Source organism: Phascolarctos cinereus, unplaced genomic scaffold (genome assembly GCF_003287225.1).
Source record: "Phascolarctos cinereus isolate Bilbo 61053 unplaced genomic scaffold, phaCin_HiC Scaffold_1;HRSCAF=81, whole genome shotgun sequence".
NCBI classification, from domain to species: domain Eukaryota; kingdom Metazoa; phylum Chordata; class Mammalia; order Diprotodontia; family Phascolarctidae; genus Phascolarctos; species Phascolarctos cinereus.
In genome coordinates, this window is record NW_027555514.1 from 215,949,731 (window position 1) to 215,968,746 (window position 19,016).

Below are 19,016 nucleotides of genomic sequence, written 5' to 3' on the forward strand. Positions count from 1 at the left end.
CTGCTGGGTCCCAGTTTGGTCATTTATGGTGTTCAGTTTTGTTTTCTTGTTTTTGTTCACGTTGTCATCGTGCATATTATTTTCCTGGTTCTATTTACTTCAGTGCATCAGTTCAGATAAATCTTCCCATGCTTTGTGTTGTGTAATACCCTTACTATTCTAGTACACTTATGTACCTCAGTCTGTCCATTTCTCAATCTTTGGGTATTTTATCCCCATTTTTTGCCACCACAAAAGGGCTGCATTGTCTGTCTATACATATATACATATATATGTATACATGTATGCAGAGAGAGAGAGAGAGAGAGAGTGCCTCTCTTTTTGACTAAACATATATATCTTCTCTTTTTGACTCTTTGGGGTATAAGCATAAGGTGAAAGGGTATGGATACATCAACTCAAAAAGCTTAATTCTAAGTTTTCCAGAATGATATTTTCCTTCAACATCAACTAGTCCCTTCTTTTGTCATATTTGTTAAAATTAAAACACCTCAGACTTGTTTTGATTTGCAGTTCTCTTATGATTAGTGATTTGGAGCAATTTTCCCAAGGATTTTTGTTCTGGTTTGGTTAGTCTGTAGGCCCATCTGAAGTGAGGTGGGGACGTGCATGCCTCTTTAACGGTGTCTTTTCTGTCTTCCTTACTCTTTACCTCGTGACAGCTACACAAATGCTTCCGGTTACATGTAGAGAGCCTAAAGAAGCTAGGCCAGCCAGCCCAGGGCTGCAAGATGGTGGCTCTGTGGCTGACGGCCCTGCAGCCCTGCACCATGGAGCAAATGGTGGAGCCCATCAGCTTCTGGGTCCGTGTCAAGATGGACGCTGCCAAGGCTGGTGAAAAGGAACTGCAGCTGAAGTGAGTAGGAATGAGAATAAGAAGAAACCATCTCTGGGGTGTTTTTGTCCTCACTGTGCCTATGAAAGATTAACTCATGCCTGTGGCTGTGGCCCCCAATTCGAAATGAAAAAGGATGCTGGTTCCCTCTGGTGAGGGAGGTGAGGGGGAGGCTGGTCCTAATGACTTCTCCCCCTACAGGACCCTGCGGGACAGCCTTCCTGGTTGGAGCCCAGAGATCCTGACGTGCATGCTGGTAAAAGAGCTACGAGGATATAAGGCCGTTCGGGCCGACACCGGACAAGAGCGCTTCAATGTTATTTGTGACTTGCTGGAGCTGAGCGCAGAAGAGACGCCAGCTGGGGCCTGGGCACGGGCTACCTACTTGGTAGAGCTTGCTCAAGTACTGTGCTACTATAACTTTGCCCAGCAAGCCGACTGGTGAGGTTAAAGGATCAGGATGGGGGTTCTTGGGGGAAGGACTGGCCGTTATTACGTGCCTTTTGGCTCTTCTGTGTCCCCAAAGAATCAGGGCCTGGGCCCTATTTAATCTGTGCCCTGTTTGGCTCCCTTAGAGTGGTGCCATGGTCCCAATAACATCTCACTTCCCTGTCTTTACAAACAGCTCAGCTTTGGATGCTGTGCAGGAGGCCCTGAAGCTGCTGGAGTCTGTACAGCCCGAGTGCCAGGCTACAGACCAGTTTTTGGATGATAAAGCCCAGGCTTTGCTGTGGCTCTACATCTGTATGCTGGAGGCCAAAATGCAGAGAGTGAGTAGGTCTGGTCCTGGGTCTAGTAGAGAAGGGCTGCTTCCCTCACTCCTTAGACCAGGCCCAGATCAGACGCTGTCTTTCTATCCCTCAGGGCATCGAGCAAGACTTGAGGACAAAGTTGCAGCCCAACTTGATAGAACTAGAAAGCAATGACCTGAACTATGACGATAAAATGCAGGATGACCATTTTCTTTACAGTAGCATTGCCTTCAATCTGGCTGTGGATACTGGTGAGAGCGTTAGGAGCATGGGAAGCTGGGGGGGAGCACAGTGCTTTTTTAGGGAGCCAAAGTCTTGCTGGCTAAAGTTCAGGGTGAGATGGGATCACTTAATTACATCTTAAGAGTAGACACAGCTGCGGTGGGAGTAAGGCTGGCATGCATGGGGAAAGGTGGTTATTTTTTTATAGGTTTTTCTCTCCTTACAATCCACGTCTGTCATGTTTTGAGGCTGGCCTTAATGTCTTTTCCTCTGACTTTCAGCTTCTTCTAAGTGCTTAGATCAGGCACTGGCGCTTTGGAAGGAGATGCTAACTAAAGGACAGGTGCCCACCGTGAGATGTCTACAGCAGACCGCTGCCTCCCTCCAGATCCTGGCTTCCCTCTGTCAGCTGCTGGCCAAGGTAATGAAGTGGAGGGGATTTGTGATACTCTGTAATCTTTGCAGAGCATTGTTTACAGCACCTACCACAAGGGGCCTGGCATGCAATAAGCGTTTGATAAATAATTGTTTTGAATGAATACCTCTGGCGTGAAGGAACTTGTATGGCTCTTTTGGATGTGGCTTCCCAGGCAACCTAGGATCAAACGTAGAATGTCAGAGAGACTTGTGGTCTCTTTGATTTTCTCACATTCCAGATTATTTTCTGATTTGGGACTTCCATTAGAAATCCTGAGAACTACAATGTTTGGTGTTGTATTTCTTAGTACTTCTTTGTTGTTGGGTTAGGGCTCAGAGAATTGCCTTTTGTGGAACAGAATCTTAGCCTGGCCCTGGGCCCAGGTGGTGGAATAAGACCATAAGGGGCTTTGGGGAACAGATTGGTGAAGATTAGGTAAGGAGTTTGGTACCTCTGGTATTCTTGGTTGAACCATTCCTGGGTGTTTAGCCACTACAGGCTCTCGAGACATACTCGTTGCTACGTACACTCTCAGAAAATCTTAAGGACTACATTAAAGCAGCCAGTGCCTCCTGCCATATCACCCGTATCCTTCTGACATTAGACTGTCCCAGCTATGCCCAGGTGAGTAATGGGCCAGCCTTGCCTGGGGCCCATGGAAGAGAATGATTCTAAAGCTTTATATCTCTTTTTATTTATTTATTTAGTTTTCGATCTTTACTTCCATAAGCTTTTGAGTTTGAAATTTTCTCCCCTTCCTTCCCCTCCCCAAGATGGTATGCAATCTGATATAGGCTCTACATATACATTCATTTTAACATATTTTCACATTAGTCATGTTGTAAAGAAGAAATAGGACCAATGGGAGGAACCACAAGAAAGAAGAAACAAAACAACAACAAAAAAAGTAAAAATAGTATGCTTCCATCTGCATTAATAATCCATAGTTCTTTCTCTGGATGTGGATAGCATTTTCCAGCATGAGATCCTTGGCATTGCTGAGAAGAGCCAAGCCTATCAAAGTCAGTCATGGCACAGTGTGGCTGTACTGTGTACAACATTTTCCTGGTTTTGCTCACTTCACTCAGCATCAGATCATATAAGTCCTTCTAGGTTTTTTTTTTAGTCTGCCTGCTCATCATTTTTTATAGCACAACAGTACAACTTGTTCAGCCATTCCCCAGTTGATGGGTATCCCCTCAATTTCCAATTCTTTGCCACCACAAAAAGAGCTGCTATAAATATTTTTATGTTCGCTTTGGGATACAGACCTAGAAGTGGTATTGTAAAGCTTTATGTCTCTTTCCAGATAGATAATGCAACAGGGCTTATCTACCTCCCTATAGATCTTTTTCTTACCCGTCATGATACTCAGCAGAGACAGACTATTAAGGAGTTTGCAAAATGGGTAGAAGCAGTGGGAAGACAAGTCTTTTAAAATTGTACTTTTTTAAAACTTGTGACCTATAACCTTTTAACTGGATTATGTCTATACTTGGTGTTTATAGATGCTTTAATGAGTGATGTTTGACTTAATAAATAATATTTTAGCTTAGCCATTTGTTGCTTTTCCTTGTACAACCAACCAATTCCCATATTGTGCCTATAGCTATATTTGAAGGAGGCAGAGTCCAGTCTGCAGCTCAGTGATCACAATAGTGATGGATACCTGCTCCTCACTCAAACCTGTGCCTTACTTCAAAGTCAACTTTACTGCATCCATAAGAAGGTACCTGATCATTTCTCTTTTTGGTAAAGGAGTGTTTAGACTTGTCTGGATTGTAAGGATTTCCTGTGTGGGGATGGAGAGATAAGGGAGAGGGATGACTAACTTGGAAGGGATGGGTCGAGCCTTTTCTCCTTGAAGCGGTAAGGTTACCAAAGACCACTTGGACTTAGCTATGAGAAGACATGGGCTCTAAGTACTGGTTCTACCAGCCATATGACCCAGTCACTTATCTCTCAGCCTCCATTTCTTAGAAGGCCACATCCCCTCTGAGAGGATGGAAGTGGGAATAGTACTGGCTGTTTCCTGGTGGCAATTCTCCCCAGTGTTTGTGAATGTGTTTTTTCTGTACTACCCTTACCCAGGTAGCTCAAGGCCTCTCTTTGCTGCTGTCTGTGTTGCGGGATTCGGCCCTTCAAAAACCTTCTAAGGCCTGGTACTTGCTTCGGGTCCAGGCCTTGCAGTTGGTGGCTGTCTACCTTAGTCTCCCCTCTAGCAGTCTTTCTATCCAGCAGTGGGAGCAACTTTATACTCAAGGTACACATATGTGTGAGGGAAAGAGAGCACGGGCACTCCCATGCACCAGAGGCTCTTTGGGGAAATTCTTTCCATGAATAGTTCAAGGGAAGCTGTTTATTAAGTGGCCAGTTCCCAAACCACCAAGCCTATCTCTGGCTCATCTTAGTTCTATTCTCTGATTTAGATCTATGAGTGTGGAACGCTCTAGGATCTATTCTCCATAGCTAAAAGCAGCCACCCTTCCTGTATTCCCTAGAAATGCTAATGAGATTTTTTACTTATTCTGAACTTGGAGAAGTTTTGTCCATAATCTTTTTCCTTTTCTCCCTCCTTCCCCCCTTTCCCCTTTCTATACCCAGGCTGGCAGACCTCTGAGATAGCACTCCTTGAATCCCACAAGCTCCTCCGAAGCATTATCCTCCTTCTGGTGGGCAGAGATCTGCTCTCTGTTCAGTGGGCTACTGGGGAGACTGTCTTTCATGACTATGGTAGGTGCTGTCCTTCTTTCTCAGACTTGTCCAGTGGATTCAGGGGGAGGATGTCCCTCGGAAGTTCAGAATACAGGGACTAGATCAAGGACATGCCTGTTTTTGTCTTAGGGGGCATCTAACCTATAGCTGGGATATGTCAGTGTCTTCCTGCCCTTGGTATAGGTGAGAACGTAATACAGAAGTGGCAAGTTCTTGCAGAGGTTCTGGGCTGCTCAGAGAAGCTGATAACCTTGTTGGGGCGCCTGGGCACTGTCAGTGAAGCCAAGGCCTTCTGCCTGGAGGCTTTGAGGCTCACGCTGAAGGTGCAGTGTCTACGCCAGTGAGTACAGGGGAGGCAGGTGGTCGGGAGAGGGAAGGGGAGGGAAGGAAGGCGCTGATTCCTAAGTATTCCTTAGAAATGGATATGTTGGCACTTGGGACATTTTTCTAGAGCTAGGTTCCAAATGTCTAATCCTGTATACTACCTAATGCCCGCAATGTAGATTTCACTTTCTTCATTTCTGAGCTACATTTTCTCTAAGGCATTGGTGGGGAGGAATTTGGAAGAAGAGAGGTTTCTCAGGGGATGTTCAATCCAACCATCCTGCCTAGCTCTTGTGAGCCTGTGAGCTCTTTTGTAAAACTGGCAACAAGCTATGGATGCCATAGGAGAGGGCCAATGGGAATCACAGGGAAAAAAGAGAAAGGGTAAGCCTACTGATGGCTTTTTTTTCCTTCTACCTCTCCCCTCCAAAAAACCCCCAAAGGTGTGCCCTGTTCCTGGTGTTAAAGGGAGAACTAGAACTAGCCCGAAATGATCTTGACCTCTGCCGTGCCGATCTTGAGCAGGTGCTATTCCTGCTTCAGTCTGGGACAGGTGAGTGACCGGCGACCTTACGCTGCAGAGAGTAGTGAGGATTAAAACGGGTGGAGTAGCACAGACGAGGTCTTTTCTGAGCAGAAGATTTATCCCTTCTTTATATTGCGGAAAGAATTGAGATTTAGAAATAAGGAACAACTTTATTACTGTAGTAGTTAAATACAGGAGTAGGAGACTTAGGGAAAAAGAAGAATACCCCCAGAGGGCTTAAACTTCAGAGATGATATCTGGGTTGATTTGGTACAATTTTGGGGTAGAAGGGTGACCTTTCAAGATAATCCTCCTGCCCAGTGATTCAATGATTTCATGTTTCATGGAATTATCTAGTCCAGCCTCTACCTGACTTTGCTTCTGATCTCTCCAGAGTTTGAAGGGATAGCCCAGCTGCCAGATGATGTGAAAAAGATCCATCCCCAGAAAGGACCACAACAGACTCGAGCAGCACCCTGTTCCGAGCTCCCTGAAGAAGAGCCTTTCCTGAAGGGCCCTGCTCTGCAGCTGGTGGCCACTGTGGATAAGGATCCTGGCCCTTCAGTGTCCTCTCCTGTTCTGAAAACCAAACCTCAGCCATGCCCTGCCTTCCTTTCCCACTTACCTGCCTGCAACTGTATCCTCTGTACTGATCCTGCTCTTTTAGCTGTCTGCCTCCGGTGGGTGCTAGCCTCTGCTGGGGCAGAACTCTCCTCAGGCCATCACGCAAAGGGCCTAGACTTGCTACAGTCTGTGCTCAGGAGATGCCCAGGGGCCACAGACCGTCTAGCACAGATTTTGCAGGCTACTCTGAGTCAGGAAGCCCCACCCTCACCTGCCCCACGATTCCTAGAGGAACTCATTGCTCAGGCTTACACTCAGTTGGCCCTGGAAGGTATGAACCATCCGCCGGACAAGGGCCTTTGGAGGATCTTAGAGACTGGGCTGACTTTTGTTGCTTCTAGGACTCCCCACCTGAACCCCTGGCATGCCAGCCTCCTTGTGGCAAAGGCCCTGGCATTGCTATCTAGTCTCAGCTGTTGTACCACTCAGCTCTTTGGGAAAGCCTGGACCTGGCAGCCTTCAGTGGTGAAGTTATCCCAGACTCCAAAGTCTTCCAAAAGTCAGAGCCAAAAGCTTACAGAAGAAAAAGGCGAGCAGATAGCCTCTGATGACCTGTCTCTCCATAATACCTCCCTAGAAGATCGGGATGAGAGGCCTTCCACTGCACTACGGCCGACGGGGAGACCTTGTACCCCAAAGCAGCCCGGGCAAGCTGGACCCCATGCACCTTTCACCGTGTTTGATGAGGAACTTTCTACAAAGAGCAAAAATGATTTAGCCAAAGCACCCAGGGTGAGGTGCAGAGCCCAGACTCGTCTCAAGGTAAAGTAGAAGAACTAGATTAAGGTTTGGAAGTTAATTATTAGTTGAGTGCTTATTGTGTGCAAGGTACATCATAAAACACAGTTACTAATCTTAAGGAACTTAAAATTTGCCGTGAGTGTTCCGGATAGGAAATTCTCCTGGTGTTAACTATGTTGCCGTCTTTGGGCTTTCCTTTCCCTTTTTATTGTTGTTATTATTGTTCACTTGTTGTCAATTGTGTCCAACTCTTTGTGACCCCATTTGCGGTTTTCTTTTTTTTTTTAAACTGATTTATTTTTAGTTTTCAATAATCACTTCCATAAGCTTTTGAGTTTTAAATTTTCTCCCCCTCCTTCCCTGCCTCGCTCCCCAAGACGGCATAGAGTCTGATATAGGCTCTACATATACGTTCCTATTCAACGTATTTTCACATTAGTCATGTTTTAAAGAATAATTAGAACCAATAGGAGGAACCACAAGAAAGAAGAAACAAAATTTAAAAAAAGAGCAAATAGTATGTTTCAATCTGCATTCAAACTCCATAGTTCTTTCTCTGGATGTGGATAGCATTTTCCATCATGAGACTTTTGGAGATGTCTTAGATCCTTGCATTGCTGAGAAGAGCTAAGTCTATCAATGTTAGTCATCGCACAACATGGCTGTTACTGTGTACAACATTCTCCTTGTTCTGCTCATTTCACTCCATTTGAGGTTTTCTTGGCAAAGATACTGGAGTGGTTTGTCATTTCCTTCTCAGCTCATTTTACAGATGAGAAAACTGAGGCAAACAGGGTTCAGTGACTTGTGCAGGGTCACACAGCTAGCAAGCATCTGAGGCCAGATTTGAACTCAGGAAAATTAATCTTCTTGACTCCAGGCCCAGCCCTCTCTCCACTGTGCCACCTAGCTGCCCTTCCTTTCTCTACCAAAAGTAAATGTCCCTTGAAGGCTTTTGGGACCACTGAACACAGAGCAGGTAGCCATGTGTATGGAGGAGCAATCATGGAGTTCTTAAGTTTTACAGATGTCCATTACAGCCCTTGTTACTCCATAACTCCATAATATACTGCGCAGGCTTCTTGATATTTTTCTGTCTTTCCTATTTTCTCCATCTGTAGGTGAACTTTAGTGATGATGAAGACTATGTTCCCCCTGAGAGACTGGCTGAAAAGCCCAAGAGAAGAGGAGCTAACTCTCGAGGCAGGGGCCGGGGTGGCAGGGCCTCGAGATTAAAGACGGATACTGAAGATGTGCCAGGTGGCTCCAAGGATCAGTTTACATCTGGCAGCCGAACCCGCCATAGCAAGAAGGAAGTGGTAGAGGAACACATCCCTCAGAGAGCCCTTCGACGTCAGACAAGGTTGGACGTGGAGCTCATGCGGACCATTCCTGAAGAACACATGACGAATAAGCTGGATGTGAGCTTTGAGATTCTCCACAATTCTGAGGAGGAAGGTATGGCCTCAGGTGTGATGGAGGGAGCCCTACACTACAGAGGGATTTTTTTGTAAAGTACAGGGAAAGTCCAAAGCTTATGGTTCTCATAATATAACTGAAAGAGTGCTAGTTTGGGGTAGTAGGGGAGAAAAATGAGGTCACTGTGCCAAGACCAGGAGTGAGATATTACAGGACTCTCTCTCCAACTAGGCCGGCAAAAATTGATGCCAGCATGGCATGATACAACCATGGGAGAGTGTGAAGTGGTAAGACGAGATGCTGACAAGGATGTTCCACCTTTCCTGGCTCCAGAGAAGAGAGAAAGCAATAAATACCATGGCATGCGTTCCAGGCTGGCCTCTGCCCCTGCAGCCTTTGGTAAGTGAAAGAGCCCTGAGGGTCTTTGGTACCTGAGGGGTGAAAGGTCTGGGTCCGGATGTCTTGTAGCCCTTCACGACGCTTCTGCCATCGAAGTTTCCAGATAAGTTTTTTTAAAAGCCTCATGTAGAATGAGAACCCGTGAAGGCAGACAAGATGGATAGTTTATATCTTCACGTTCCCTTTCCAGACTCAATATAAGGGCTTAAGTGCAGAAGAAAAGGGGCTTAGGTCAGTCCAAAAGTGGGGAATTCACCAATAGAAAGTGATTTGCCCCCATCCTAGGCCTCTCTACCCTTGACTCCGTCTATGACTCCCTAAGCATTGCCTTCCGCTGTGTCAGCCACTGCCCCCCAAGCGGGCTCTACGCTCAGTTGTGCCGTCTCCTGGCTTTGTGCCTGGGTCACCGTGATCCCCATGCCACTGCCTTTTTTGTCACCGAATCTGTTTCCATCACCCCTCGACGCCAGTTGCTCACCACCCTTCACCGGCAACTCCAGTAAGTAACACTGTCTTCACCCTTTCTGGGCTCTTCTTGCTGATCCCATTTGGCTTCCCCTGGGACTAGGATTTGGGAAGTGTGGGTCTGACATTGGCCACTCTCTTTGAGGGAAGTGAAGCTGGGTGCTGGTTAACCTCCTTTCCTCCCGCCTTTCTTCCTGGCCTGTGTCGTTCCCAGCAAAGCACAGAAGCAGCAAATACGAGATGTGACTGAGCGGCTGCAGGGGCTGAATCTACAGGAAGAGTCCAAAGGTGTCCCCTTCACCCGCCTCCAGCACCTCTTTTCATTCAGGACTCTAAGGCCTGGCTGCTTCCCTCAGCCCGAGAAGAAGAGTTTCCAGGAGCTTCTGGCTCAGATTCCTAGTGGTATGGTTGGAATAGAGCTCTTCTCTTTTGTCCCTTACTGCGTTACTGAGAAGCTAGAGTCTGAGGCACTGGCCACTATCGGGGACTCTTTTTGTGAGAGGTAAAAGTTGGTGACCATAGCAGCCAGCTAGGGCCAGGAATAAGGAGGTTTCTTTCAGGGCCACTGAGAAGACTGAGAGCATTTTCTCCATTCCCCTGCCCTCAGGAAGGATGCAACGTCATCTTATGTGTATGTCTTGATTTTAAGTTTCCTTGGAAAAGAGATTCTAATGACTAATGGAATTGTGTGCGATTATTTCCCTTGGTTTGCCATTCTGTACCCTACAGCCAAATATATACAACTTATGGCTAGGAAATCCTTTCCTAAGTATTTTAGCCATACTAGAAACTTGAGGTAATTAATCTAGCTGACTTGAGTGTTCTAGATCCCATACTGTGAAGTATGTGATTGAATAGTCAGATCATATCAATAACAAAATTAACAGAAATCATGATTTCAATAGATGCAGAAAAAGCTTTTGACAAAATACAGCACGCATTCCTATTAAAAACCCTAGAGAGGGACAGCTAGGTGGTGCAGTGGATAGAGCACCGGCCCCGGAGTCAGGAGGACCTGAGTTGAAATCTGGCGTCAGACGCTTGACACTTACTACCTATGTGACCCTGGGCAAGTCACTTAACCCCACTGCCTAGCAAAAACCAAACAAACAAACAAACAAACAAAACCACTGAGAACATAGGAATAAATAGAGTTTTCCTTAAAATAAGTAGCATCTATCTAAAACCATGAACAAGCATTATATGTAATGGGTATAAGCTGGAAGCTTTGCCAGTAAGATCAGGGGTGAAACAAGGACGTCCATTACCACCACTGTTATTCAATATTGTATTAGAAATGTTAGCTTTAGCAATAAGTAAAGAAAAAGGCAATGAAGAAACAAAGCTATCACTCCTTGCAGATGATATGATGAATCCTAGGGAATCAAATGAAAAATTGAAAATAATTGAAATAATTAACTTTAGCAAAGTTGCAAGATATAAAATAAACACACATAAATCATCAGCATTTCCATATATTACTAATAAAGCCCAGCAGCAAGAGATAGAAAGAGAAATCCATTTAAAATAACTGTAGACAGTATAAAATATTTGGGAGTCCACCTGCCAAGACAAACCCAGGAACTATATGAACATAATTACAAAACGCTTTTGACACAAATAAAGTCAGATCTAAATAATGGGGAAAATATCAGTTGTTCATGGGTAAGACAAGCTAATATGATAAAAATGACAATTATACCTAAATTATTTACTTATTCAATACCATACCAATCAAACTACTAAAAAAAAATTTTAGAGCTGAAAAAAATAACAAAATTCATTTGGAAGTTTAGTCAATCAATCAGCCAATATTTATTAAATGCTTACTATGTGCCAGGTACTGCGAGGCATGGGAGTTACAAACACAAAGAAAGAAACCATTTCTACTCACAAAGAGTTTATAGTCTAAGAGGAGTCAGATACATAAATACAAAGATAACATACATCACAAATCGGAGGTAAATAAATAAAAATCTATACCAAGTAGTTAAGTACAAGGTGGTTTGAGAAGGGGGCAGGAGCAGTTAGGGAAATCCAGAAAGGCAGCATGCAGAAGACAGTGCTTTAGAAGGAAGAGAGACGCTATGAGGCAGAGAAAAGGAGAGTGCACTTAGGACTTTAGACAGCCACTGCGAAGGCATGGAAAGAAGATGGAGCATCGTGTATGAACATCGGGGAGAATGCCAGTTGGACTGTCACTGACAGCAGTGTCCGAGGAGGCTAGGGCCGGATTGTTGAGTGCTGTCGAAGCCAGACGGCAGGAAGCCCTTGGAGCTAGCTGATTAAGGAAGTGACAACGAAAATAAGAAACTGCTAGAACAGTCTAGGGGAGAAGTGATGAGGGCCAGAACTGAAGCTGTAGTTGTGTGAATAGACAGAACGGGTCTATGGCAAGAGATGTTTTGGAGGTGGAACAGCAAGATTTGGTGATTGATTGGCCACATGGGATGAGGTTGTTGAAGATAGCACTGAAGGAGCCAACCAAGGAGACTGTAAGGATAAGGTGCCTTCGGAAGAAACTGGGAAGTTTGAATGAGGGTAGGGTTTAGGCGGCAGGGTAATGGGTTCAGTGTCAGACATGTTGAATTTAAGCTGTCTCTGAGACAACCTGTTTGAAATGTATAGTGATGTGGGCCAGAAGCTCAGAGGAGAGATTGGCACTAGCCAGTCCATGATCAGCCATCATCAGCATAAAGATGATGGGTAAATCTCTGGGAGCTGATGAGGTTACCAAGGGAGAGTACAAAATCAAAGAGGCTAGGACAAAACTTTGGGGACCACCCATAGTTAGGGTCCATGATATGGATGATGAACCAGCAAGGAGACTGAGAAGGGAATGGTCACATAGGTAGAGGCAAACCAGGACAGGTGAATGGTGTGAAAACCCAGAGAACAAAGAATATCCAGGAGAAGGGGGTGGTCACAGGGCACATGCAGCAGACAAGTTGAGGAGGAGGAAGACTGAGAAAAGACCGTAAGATTTGTCCGTTGTAAGAGATCACCGGTAACTTTAAAGAGAACAGCTTCAGTGGAATGATGAGGTTAGAAGCTGGATTTCAAAGAGCTGGGAGGGAAGTGGAGGCAGAGAACATAGCAAGCTTTTTCAAGTAGTTTGGCTAAGAAAGAGAGAGTAGGTATAGGATGATAGTTTGAGGGGATGACAGGGGCTGTGGAAGGACTTTTCAATGATAAAGGAGGTGTAGGTGTATGTGAATGCATTAGGGAAGGAACCAGTACATTATGAGAGAGAGAGAGAGAGAAATGACTGAGCAGACAAGTTATTGGAGAAGATGAGAAGTAACTTGTAGAGGGATTGACCTAAGTGAGAAGAGCCACTTCTTTGTCAGAGACTGCAGGAACGGGGGAAAGAGTTGGGAAATGATCTTTTGAGAGATGGAAGAGAAGTGGAGGGAAGGAATGCTGGGTGTTTCACTGAAGCTGAAGAGATAGAGTGAGAATAAAAGGTCTAGGATGAAGGAGTTTGTCCACTGGGGAACAGTGTTCAGTGGAAAGCGTGAACAGAGTTGGAGTATGACCTGGGTGTCATAGGGCTGAAGAGAATGGTGATGAGAAAACAGGAGGGGGCTGCAGATCATTTTCTCCCAAGTGACTGATTAGTACAGGGATAGGGAGAGAACCAGGAGAAGCCATAACGTTAACTTGAAGGGCACTGTTGCAGAGGGAGCTTGGTTGGGACTGGGCCTGCTCCTCTTAGGTGGGTGGTGGTCCCTGGCTGGCAGAGGTGAGCCATGTCTGGGTCTGGGTTTGGCTCAGCCTGCTATATACTACTGCTCCCGCTCCTCCCCTCAGTGTGTGAATATATACTTGATTCAAGGTGTGAATCCGCCATATGCTGTGAGGGGTGAACTGCAGAAGGCATTTTTTGTCATTGAGGAGTTTATTGTCAGACTGGGGAGATGATACTTTCTTCACGTAAAAGATGACTTATTAGCTTCCTTCTCTTGGCTGTACCACTTAACCATAAGCTGTATAGAAGTTCAGAGTCAGGGAAGTTGCTGTAATTTAGGAAAGTTAGGCAAACCTTTATGAAGAAGAGGAAACTTAAGCTGGGTCATAAATAGAAAGCAGAGGGAATTCCCTTCTAGTCACTTAAATTGCATGTGTTTGTTTTTGTCTTAGGGGTGACTGTGTGTGTACTGGCCTCCATCAGTCTCCAGTCTGGAACTATCGGAGATACATTACTGTTGACACGTTTGGAAAAGAATACTTCCCCTGTCACCATCCAGATACCCACCACCCAAACTAAGGTAGATGCCAGGGCTGACAGTGGAGCTTATGGCTAGAGAGTGTTTGCCATTGTTCATTTGGGGGTAGAGGAGGGGGATGAAGGTGGAGAGGGGGGCAATGGGAGATGTTATTATTTTGTCTTTAAAAGCTGCCTCTGAGTTCAGCCTTGGGAGAGTTTGAAGCGATCCAGAAGGAACAGAAAGAGAACAGCAACTGTACAGAGAAGACCAAGTGGTGGACGACTCGGCTGAAACTGGATCGAAGGATGGAGGTACTTGGCCAGGAGCAAGAGAAAGACCCCATCACCCTTCTCCCTGATGCAGGGCTCTGCCTAGAGTATTTCAGTCTTCTTCTCTTTATGCATCCTTTCTTTTTCTTTTTTAGGCAATTAGGGTTAAGTGCCTTGCCCAGGGTCACACAGCTAGTACGTGGCAAGTGTTTGGTCTGAGGCTGGATTTGAACTCAGGTCCTCCTGACTTCAGGGCTGGTGCTTATCCACTGCGCCACCTAGCTGCCCCACTTATATGTCCTTTTCAACCAAAGTGTATGTTCCACAGCTTAAGTCTCTTGTTGCAGGAGGCAGCAATAATACAGGAGAAACAGCATTGGGCTTGAATTTCAGCCCCAGCGTGTGCCTGTGTGACCATGGGCAAATCAGTGAACCTCTCAGCCTCAGCTTCTTCCCAGAGCTAACAATACTCACACTGTCTCCCTAATAGGGTAGTGCTATAGCACTGTTTGAAACAGATTCTATTAATATCTTGTTTTATATGCTTGTATTTCCTCTTGGTATTCCCTTTCCCCTTTACTGAGAGCCATTCCCTAAGACAAAGACTTTTTTTTTCCTTTTTAAGAAGAATAAGAGGGGCAAAACTGATTAACATTGGAAAAAAATTAACATTCTATGTAATGTTGACCCATGCGCAGCCTTATGCAAAAGAGTGAGGGCCAGGGAAAGTATCTTCCCATTGCTCTTCTTTGGGGCCAAATTTATTCTTTATAATTTCACAACATAAGTTTTCTGTTGTTTTGTGATAGTTGTTGCTTCCATTATTGTAATCACTGCATATGTCGGTGTTCCTGGCTCTGCTTATTTTGCTTTTCATCAGTTCATGTTGATCTTCCCATGCTTCTCTGGATTTTCCACATTTGTCATTTTTTTACAGCACAGTAATATCCCATTATATTCATGTACCACAATTTCTTTATCCATTTCCCAATCAGTGAGCACCTACTTTTCATTTCTGTGCTTCTCTAAAAAGTGCTGCTATAAATATTTTGGTATATAGGAGGTCTTTTTTTTTTCAAGGACTTCTTTGAAAATCAATAAATTGTTAATAATACCAGACTGCTTGCATTTACCAAGCAACCCTGTATTCAATATTCATACTATTCTTTTTTTATTTTCCCTCAGCTCCTATAAAGCTTCTCCTGGCAATAAAAAAGGAAAAAAATTTTTCTCATCTGCTGCAATTAGTAGAGAGGAAATGTGGGTCAAGTATCACCAAAACGTTCCCAAGGTTCTATCTGTGCAGTATAATTTATTACTCTTGTCCCCCCCACCCCACCCCCATTTAGGTCCTCATCACTTCCCTGGAGAAACATGTACTAGGCTGTTGGAAGGTGATGCTGGTACCATCCACTGGGAGTCTAAGCCTGACCCAGGAGGCCTCCTCCTTAAAGGACTCACTAGGGAAATGTGGCTGGAAGTCTCCTGACTCAGCCTTGCTGCAGGTGAGTTAAGAAGAAAGGGGTTCGGTAAAAATCAAGTAGGGGAGAGGAATCGACCTATCCAGAGGTCAGTCCAATATTTCCTTAAGTGAAATAACTGACTTTTCCCTACAGGTGGTTCTGGGTGCTGCCCATACCCTTTCCCCTGAGGACATTCAGGCTTTAGCCCATGGTCTATGCCAGGCGCAGCCAGAGAGAGCCAGCAAGCTACTACAGGAGGCTGTTGAACGTCAGCAAGGCCAGACCAGGCAGAGCAATGGGCACCTGGTACTGGTGTTAGATAAGGTGAGGGCTAAGGATACCAATAGACTTGCTGACTTCAATCTGTGAGGCTGTATTCTTATATGAGGGTTCTTCCCTGCCAGCAAGGTCCCAATCGGAATAGTAACTTATGTTTTCTTCTCCTCAGGACCTGCAGAAGCTGCCCTGGGAGAACATTCCTAGTCTTCGGACACAGCCTGTCACTCGGCTGCCCTCACTCCGATTCCTGCTCAGCTACTCAATTATCAGAGAGGTGGGAGCAGAGGCTGATTTGGGTGGAGACCTGAAGCAGGGAGGGGCTGTGTGGCTGGGGAAAAATGAGAAAGGACCTGAAGCTTGAGGATGAGAGGACAACCAGGGTAAACGTAGAGAGGAGCTTAAGTATTTTCCGGAAGGTTTATCTTACCCAGACATTTGATTCTGTACTGTTTCTGAACATTAGTGGATAGAGCCGTGACTGCTGGGGATCTAGTAGGAGGCTTGAACTATCAAGGTTAGCAAGAAAAGCATCCCTTTAAGAACCTAAGTAGAGGGGCAGCTAGGTGGTGCAGTGGATAGAGCACCAGCCCTGAAGTCAGGAGGACCGGAGTTCAAATCCGGCCTCAGACACTTGACACTTACTAGCTGTGTGACCCTGGGCAAAGTCATTTAACCCCAATTGCCTGAAAAAAAAAAAAAGAACCTAAGGCAGTAGGGTTTCCAAACTCAGCTAAGAGCATCGAAAGGCCAGCAACATCCTCAGTCTTCAGTTTTTTCTCTCCGATCAGGTATCTTGCCACCTGACTCAGTTCTACTTCCTTGCCCAAGATTCAGGGCTTTCCTCTGCCTGTCCTGTTTTCAAGCCCCCTTGCCTATGCCTTGGATTTTCTTTCCTGTCTGCTTCTGTGGTCTTCATTTGTTTGATATTCCACGCTGTCCCACTCATCTGGGTCTGACTTGCACCTCCTCACTCCTCTAGTGCCCTTTCCACTGCATTCTCACTTAGACTCCCTACTACTTCTCTTCCATTACATAAGATCTCTTTATTAGACTCCCTGAATGACTGTCATTCATGAAACCTGAGCTCCTCTAATACCCCTTCCGGCTCCTTATTAATCCCTGTCAGTCCCAGATTCTCTCAAGATTTTGACAATTTCGTGCCAACCCAGCCTTGTGGTATGGAGGACCTCATGGCTTCTCTCCGTATAGTGCAGGTTGAAAACACATGATTTGGGCAGAGATAGTAAAAGTAATCTACAGAAAACAACTTCACCTGGAATCCTAGGTGCTGATCACTCAAATTAATGTGACGAGGATAGAACCTGTTAAAATCTGAAGATTGGATGTTGCAGGAATTGTTTGGTGGCCAACCTCTGCCAAGGTTTCAGTTGTCTGTTTGTATGCTGTACGGGCAGATCAGTATAGGAGAATATTAGAGAGTTCTGATTCTGCAGCGATTAACTAAATCTGCTTAGGGACTCTAACTTAGCGCCTGTAAAGAAGGGGGTCCTTTATGGAAAACCACAATGCATATGAAGTCTGGCTAATATAAATATGCTGTTGAGTGCTGGACTTGGCTTCTCTAATGCCCCCACTGTGTTCAGTTATGAACTGCTCACGAACAATGAGATGAGAAGGGATTATGGTGTACCCAGACAGAACCTTAAACTTGGAACCTGGACCTACATACTTACCTTGTCAGAAGCAAGACCAGTACTAGCTGGAAAAGTCCAAGTTCACTAGTAAAAAGTGGAGTTGGGGTATCTAACCCTAACCCTAATTGCACTGTATCTAAGCAGGGCCCACAAGATGACATTTGAACAGACTCCTTAACTCCCAAAAGAGTGAATGCCCCGGCTAGCCACTGGGGCCTCTAGCGCTAACTCAGACTGGTCTGCAAGACTTAATTCCTCCATTTCTCAGCCCTGACTTTCTCTCCCTTGGGCCTTTATAGGAATCCATCCCTTCCGCCTGAATCCAAGAACACAATTTACTTATCTAAATACCAGTTTACTTCTGCCCTGTCTTTTCCTGCCTAGATCACAACAGTCCCTTAGTGCAGCAGTCTGGATCACCTCCTGTCGGCTGAGCATTTGCAGATTTTTTTTAAACACCACAACCAAACATTGAGAAATGGGAATAACATCTGACCATCAAGGCCATGGTGGCACTCTAGAAGGTGCCAAGTAACATGCTCCAAAATTATTTAGACCAATCACTGAAGTCAGGCACACCTGCAGGTAGTTCATAAATTAAATTAGGCATTTATTTGGTGGTTTCCATGCTTTAAAATTAATATCTCCAGTTGCCAGAATCATATGGCCAGCATTGTCTCATAAACCAGAATTCTAAGAACTACCTACAGAGCAGATGATTGTGCCTTGAAAACTTGATAGCCGTTCAACCCTCCTTTAGAATTTGTCCCCCAAGATGTATGTGCTCAGCTTACGGCCCCCATGTTTGCATTTTCTTTATATACCCTCTAGGGTCAGGATTAGGTACAGTTTCACCTCCTAGACCTTGTGCTTCCCCCTCCAGTACTCCTTTGTTGGGGAGACCAGTTACAGCTGGTCATACTCGCATCAAAGCTTCTCTAGTAGTCCAGTATTGTTCATGGTTATTGCCATTGGGATAGGTCACTACAGCCTTCTTCATTGGGTTTGTGCCTTTGCCATGCTTCAAGCTAGAAAGCCCTGACAGCTGCAGTTCTTGCATGTGAGTTGTGAGTGACTCTGTCCTTGTCCTAGCAGATAACAATGACACACACTTTCCTCGATTCTGGCCCCTCCCATGGCCTCTGATCCACCTGTCATGTCTGCTGGGGGTATTTCCAGGCTACAGTCCTCCCACAAACCTCATCTCCTACTTCTGAAACCTGATGTTTACCCACCTTCGGACTGCCAGAACAAAGGCACCAGCCAGATACGAGGATAAAATTTGTGCTGCTATGTCTCTTGCCTCCCAGGACATTTGAGTTTATTTCCTCACTGAATTAGTTTGCCGTAACATTTAGCTATGTTCACTGTTCTACCCAGAATACTTCATTCTACTCCAAATACAATCCTTATCACCATTATTTCTTGGTTCCTATAGGAGTGTTAGAAGCAACCTAGGCTGCCTTTAAATCAAGTTTCCTTGAGTCAAGATTAACTTATAAACATGCCAGTTAATGTTCTAGGAAGTTCCTCCAGGTGGAGAGTCAAGTTCCGCCTCCATTCAGGGATAGGACTCCTGGAAACTGGAAGACAGCTAAACTGGAGCCCTTCTTAAAGTTCAGATCATTATGTCCAATCCAGTGACTACCTCCCTTGTTTCACCTCTACCCTGTTTGCTATCAACCCAGTCTGTTCAACG

At 45.2% G+C, this 19,016-nt stretch overlaps 1 protein-coding gene across 1 annotated transcript in view; it reads left to right on the top strand.

Annotated features, from left to right (window-relative positions):
- The window catches only part of ESPL1 (extra spindle pole bodies like 1, separase), a 45,671-nt gene that overhangs the window by 24,383 nt on the left and 2,272 nt on the right, over nt 1-19,016 (top strand). Inside the window, exons 7-27 of the mRNA XM_020966259.2 lie at nt 663-856; nt 1,037-1,276; nt 1,461-1,605; nt 1,700-1,838; nt 2,091-2,230; nt 2,717-2,851; nt 3,837-3,956; nt 4,319-4,490; nt 4,832-4,960; nt 5,126-5,282; nt 5,710-5,819; nt 6,187-7,178; nt 8,279-8,615; nt 8,808-8,975; nt 9,261-9,474; nt 9,655-9,842; nt 13,584-13,711; nt 13,840-13,962; nt 15,270-15,425; nt 15,537-15,707; nt 15,832-15,936. Of these exons, the coding sequence (XP_020821918.1) occupies nt 663-856; nt 1,037-1,276; nt 1,461-1,605; nt 1,700-1,838; nt 2,091-2,230; nt 2,717-2,851; nt 3,837-3,956; nt 4,319-4,490; nt 4,832-4,960; nt 5,126-5,282; nt 5,710-5,819; nt 6,187-7,178; nt 8,279-8,615; nt 8,808-8,975; nt 9,261-9,474; nt 9,655-9,842; nt 13,584-13,711; nt 13,840-13,962; nt 15,270-15,425; nt 15,537-15,707; nt 15,832-15,936 (4,263 nt within the window). The remainder of the gene's footprint in view (nt 1-662; nt 857-1,036; nt 1,277-1,460; nt 1,606-1,699; nt 1,839-2,090; nt 2,231-2,716; nt 2,852-3,836; nt 3,957-4,318; nt 4,491-4,831; nt 4,961-5,125; nt 5,283-5,709; nt 5,820-6,186; nt 7,179-8,278; nt 8,616-8,807; nt 8,976-9,260; nt 9,475-9,654; nt 9,843-13,583; nt 13,712-13,839; nt 13,963-15,269; nt 15,426-15,536; nt 15,708-15,831; nt 15,937-19,016) is intronic.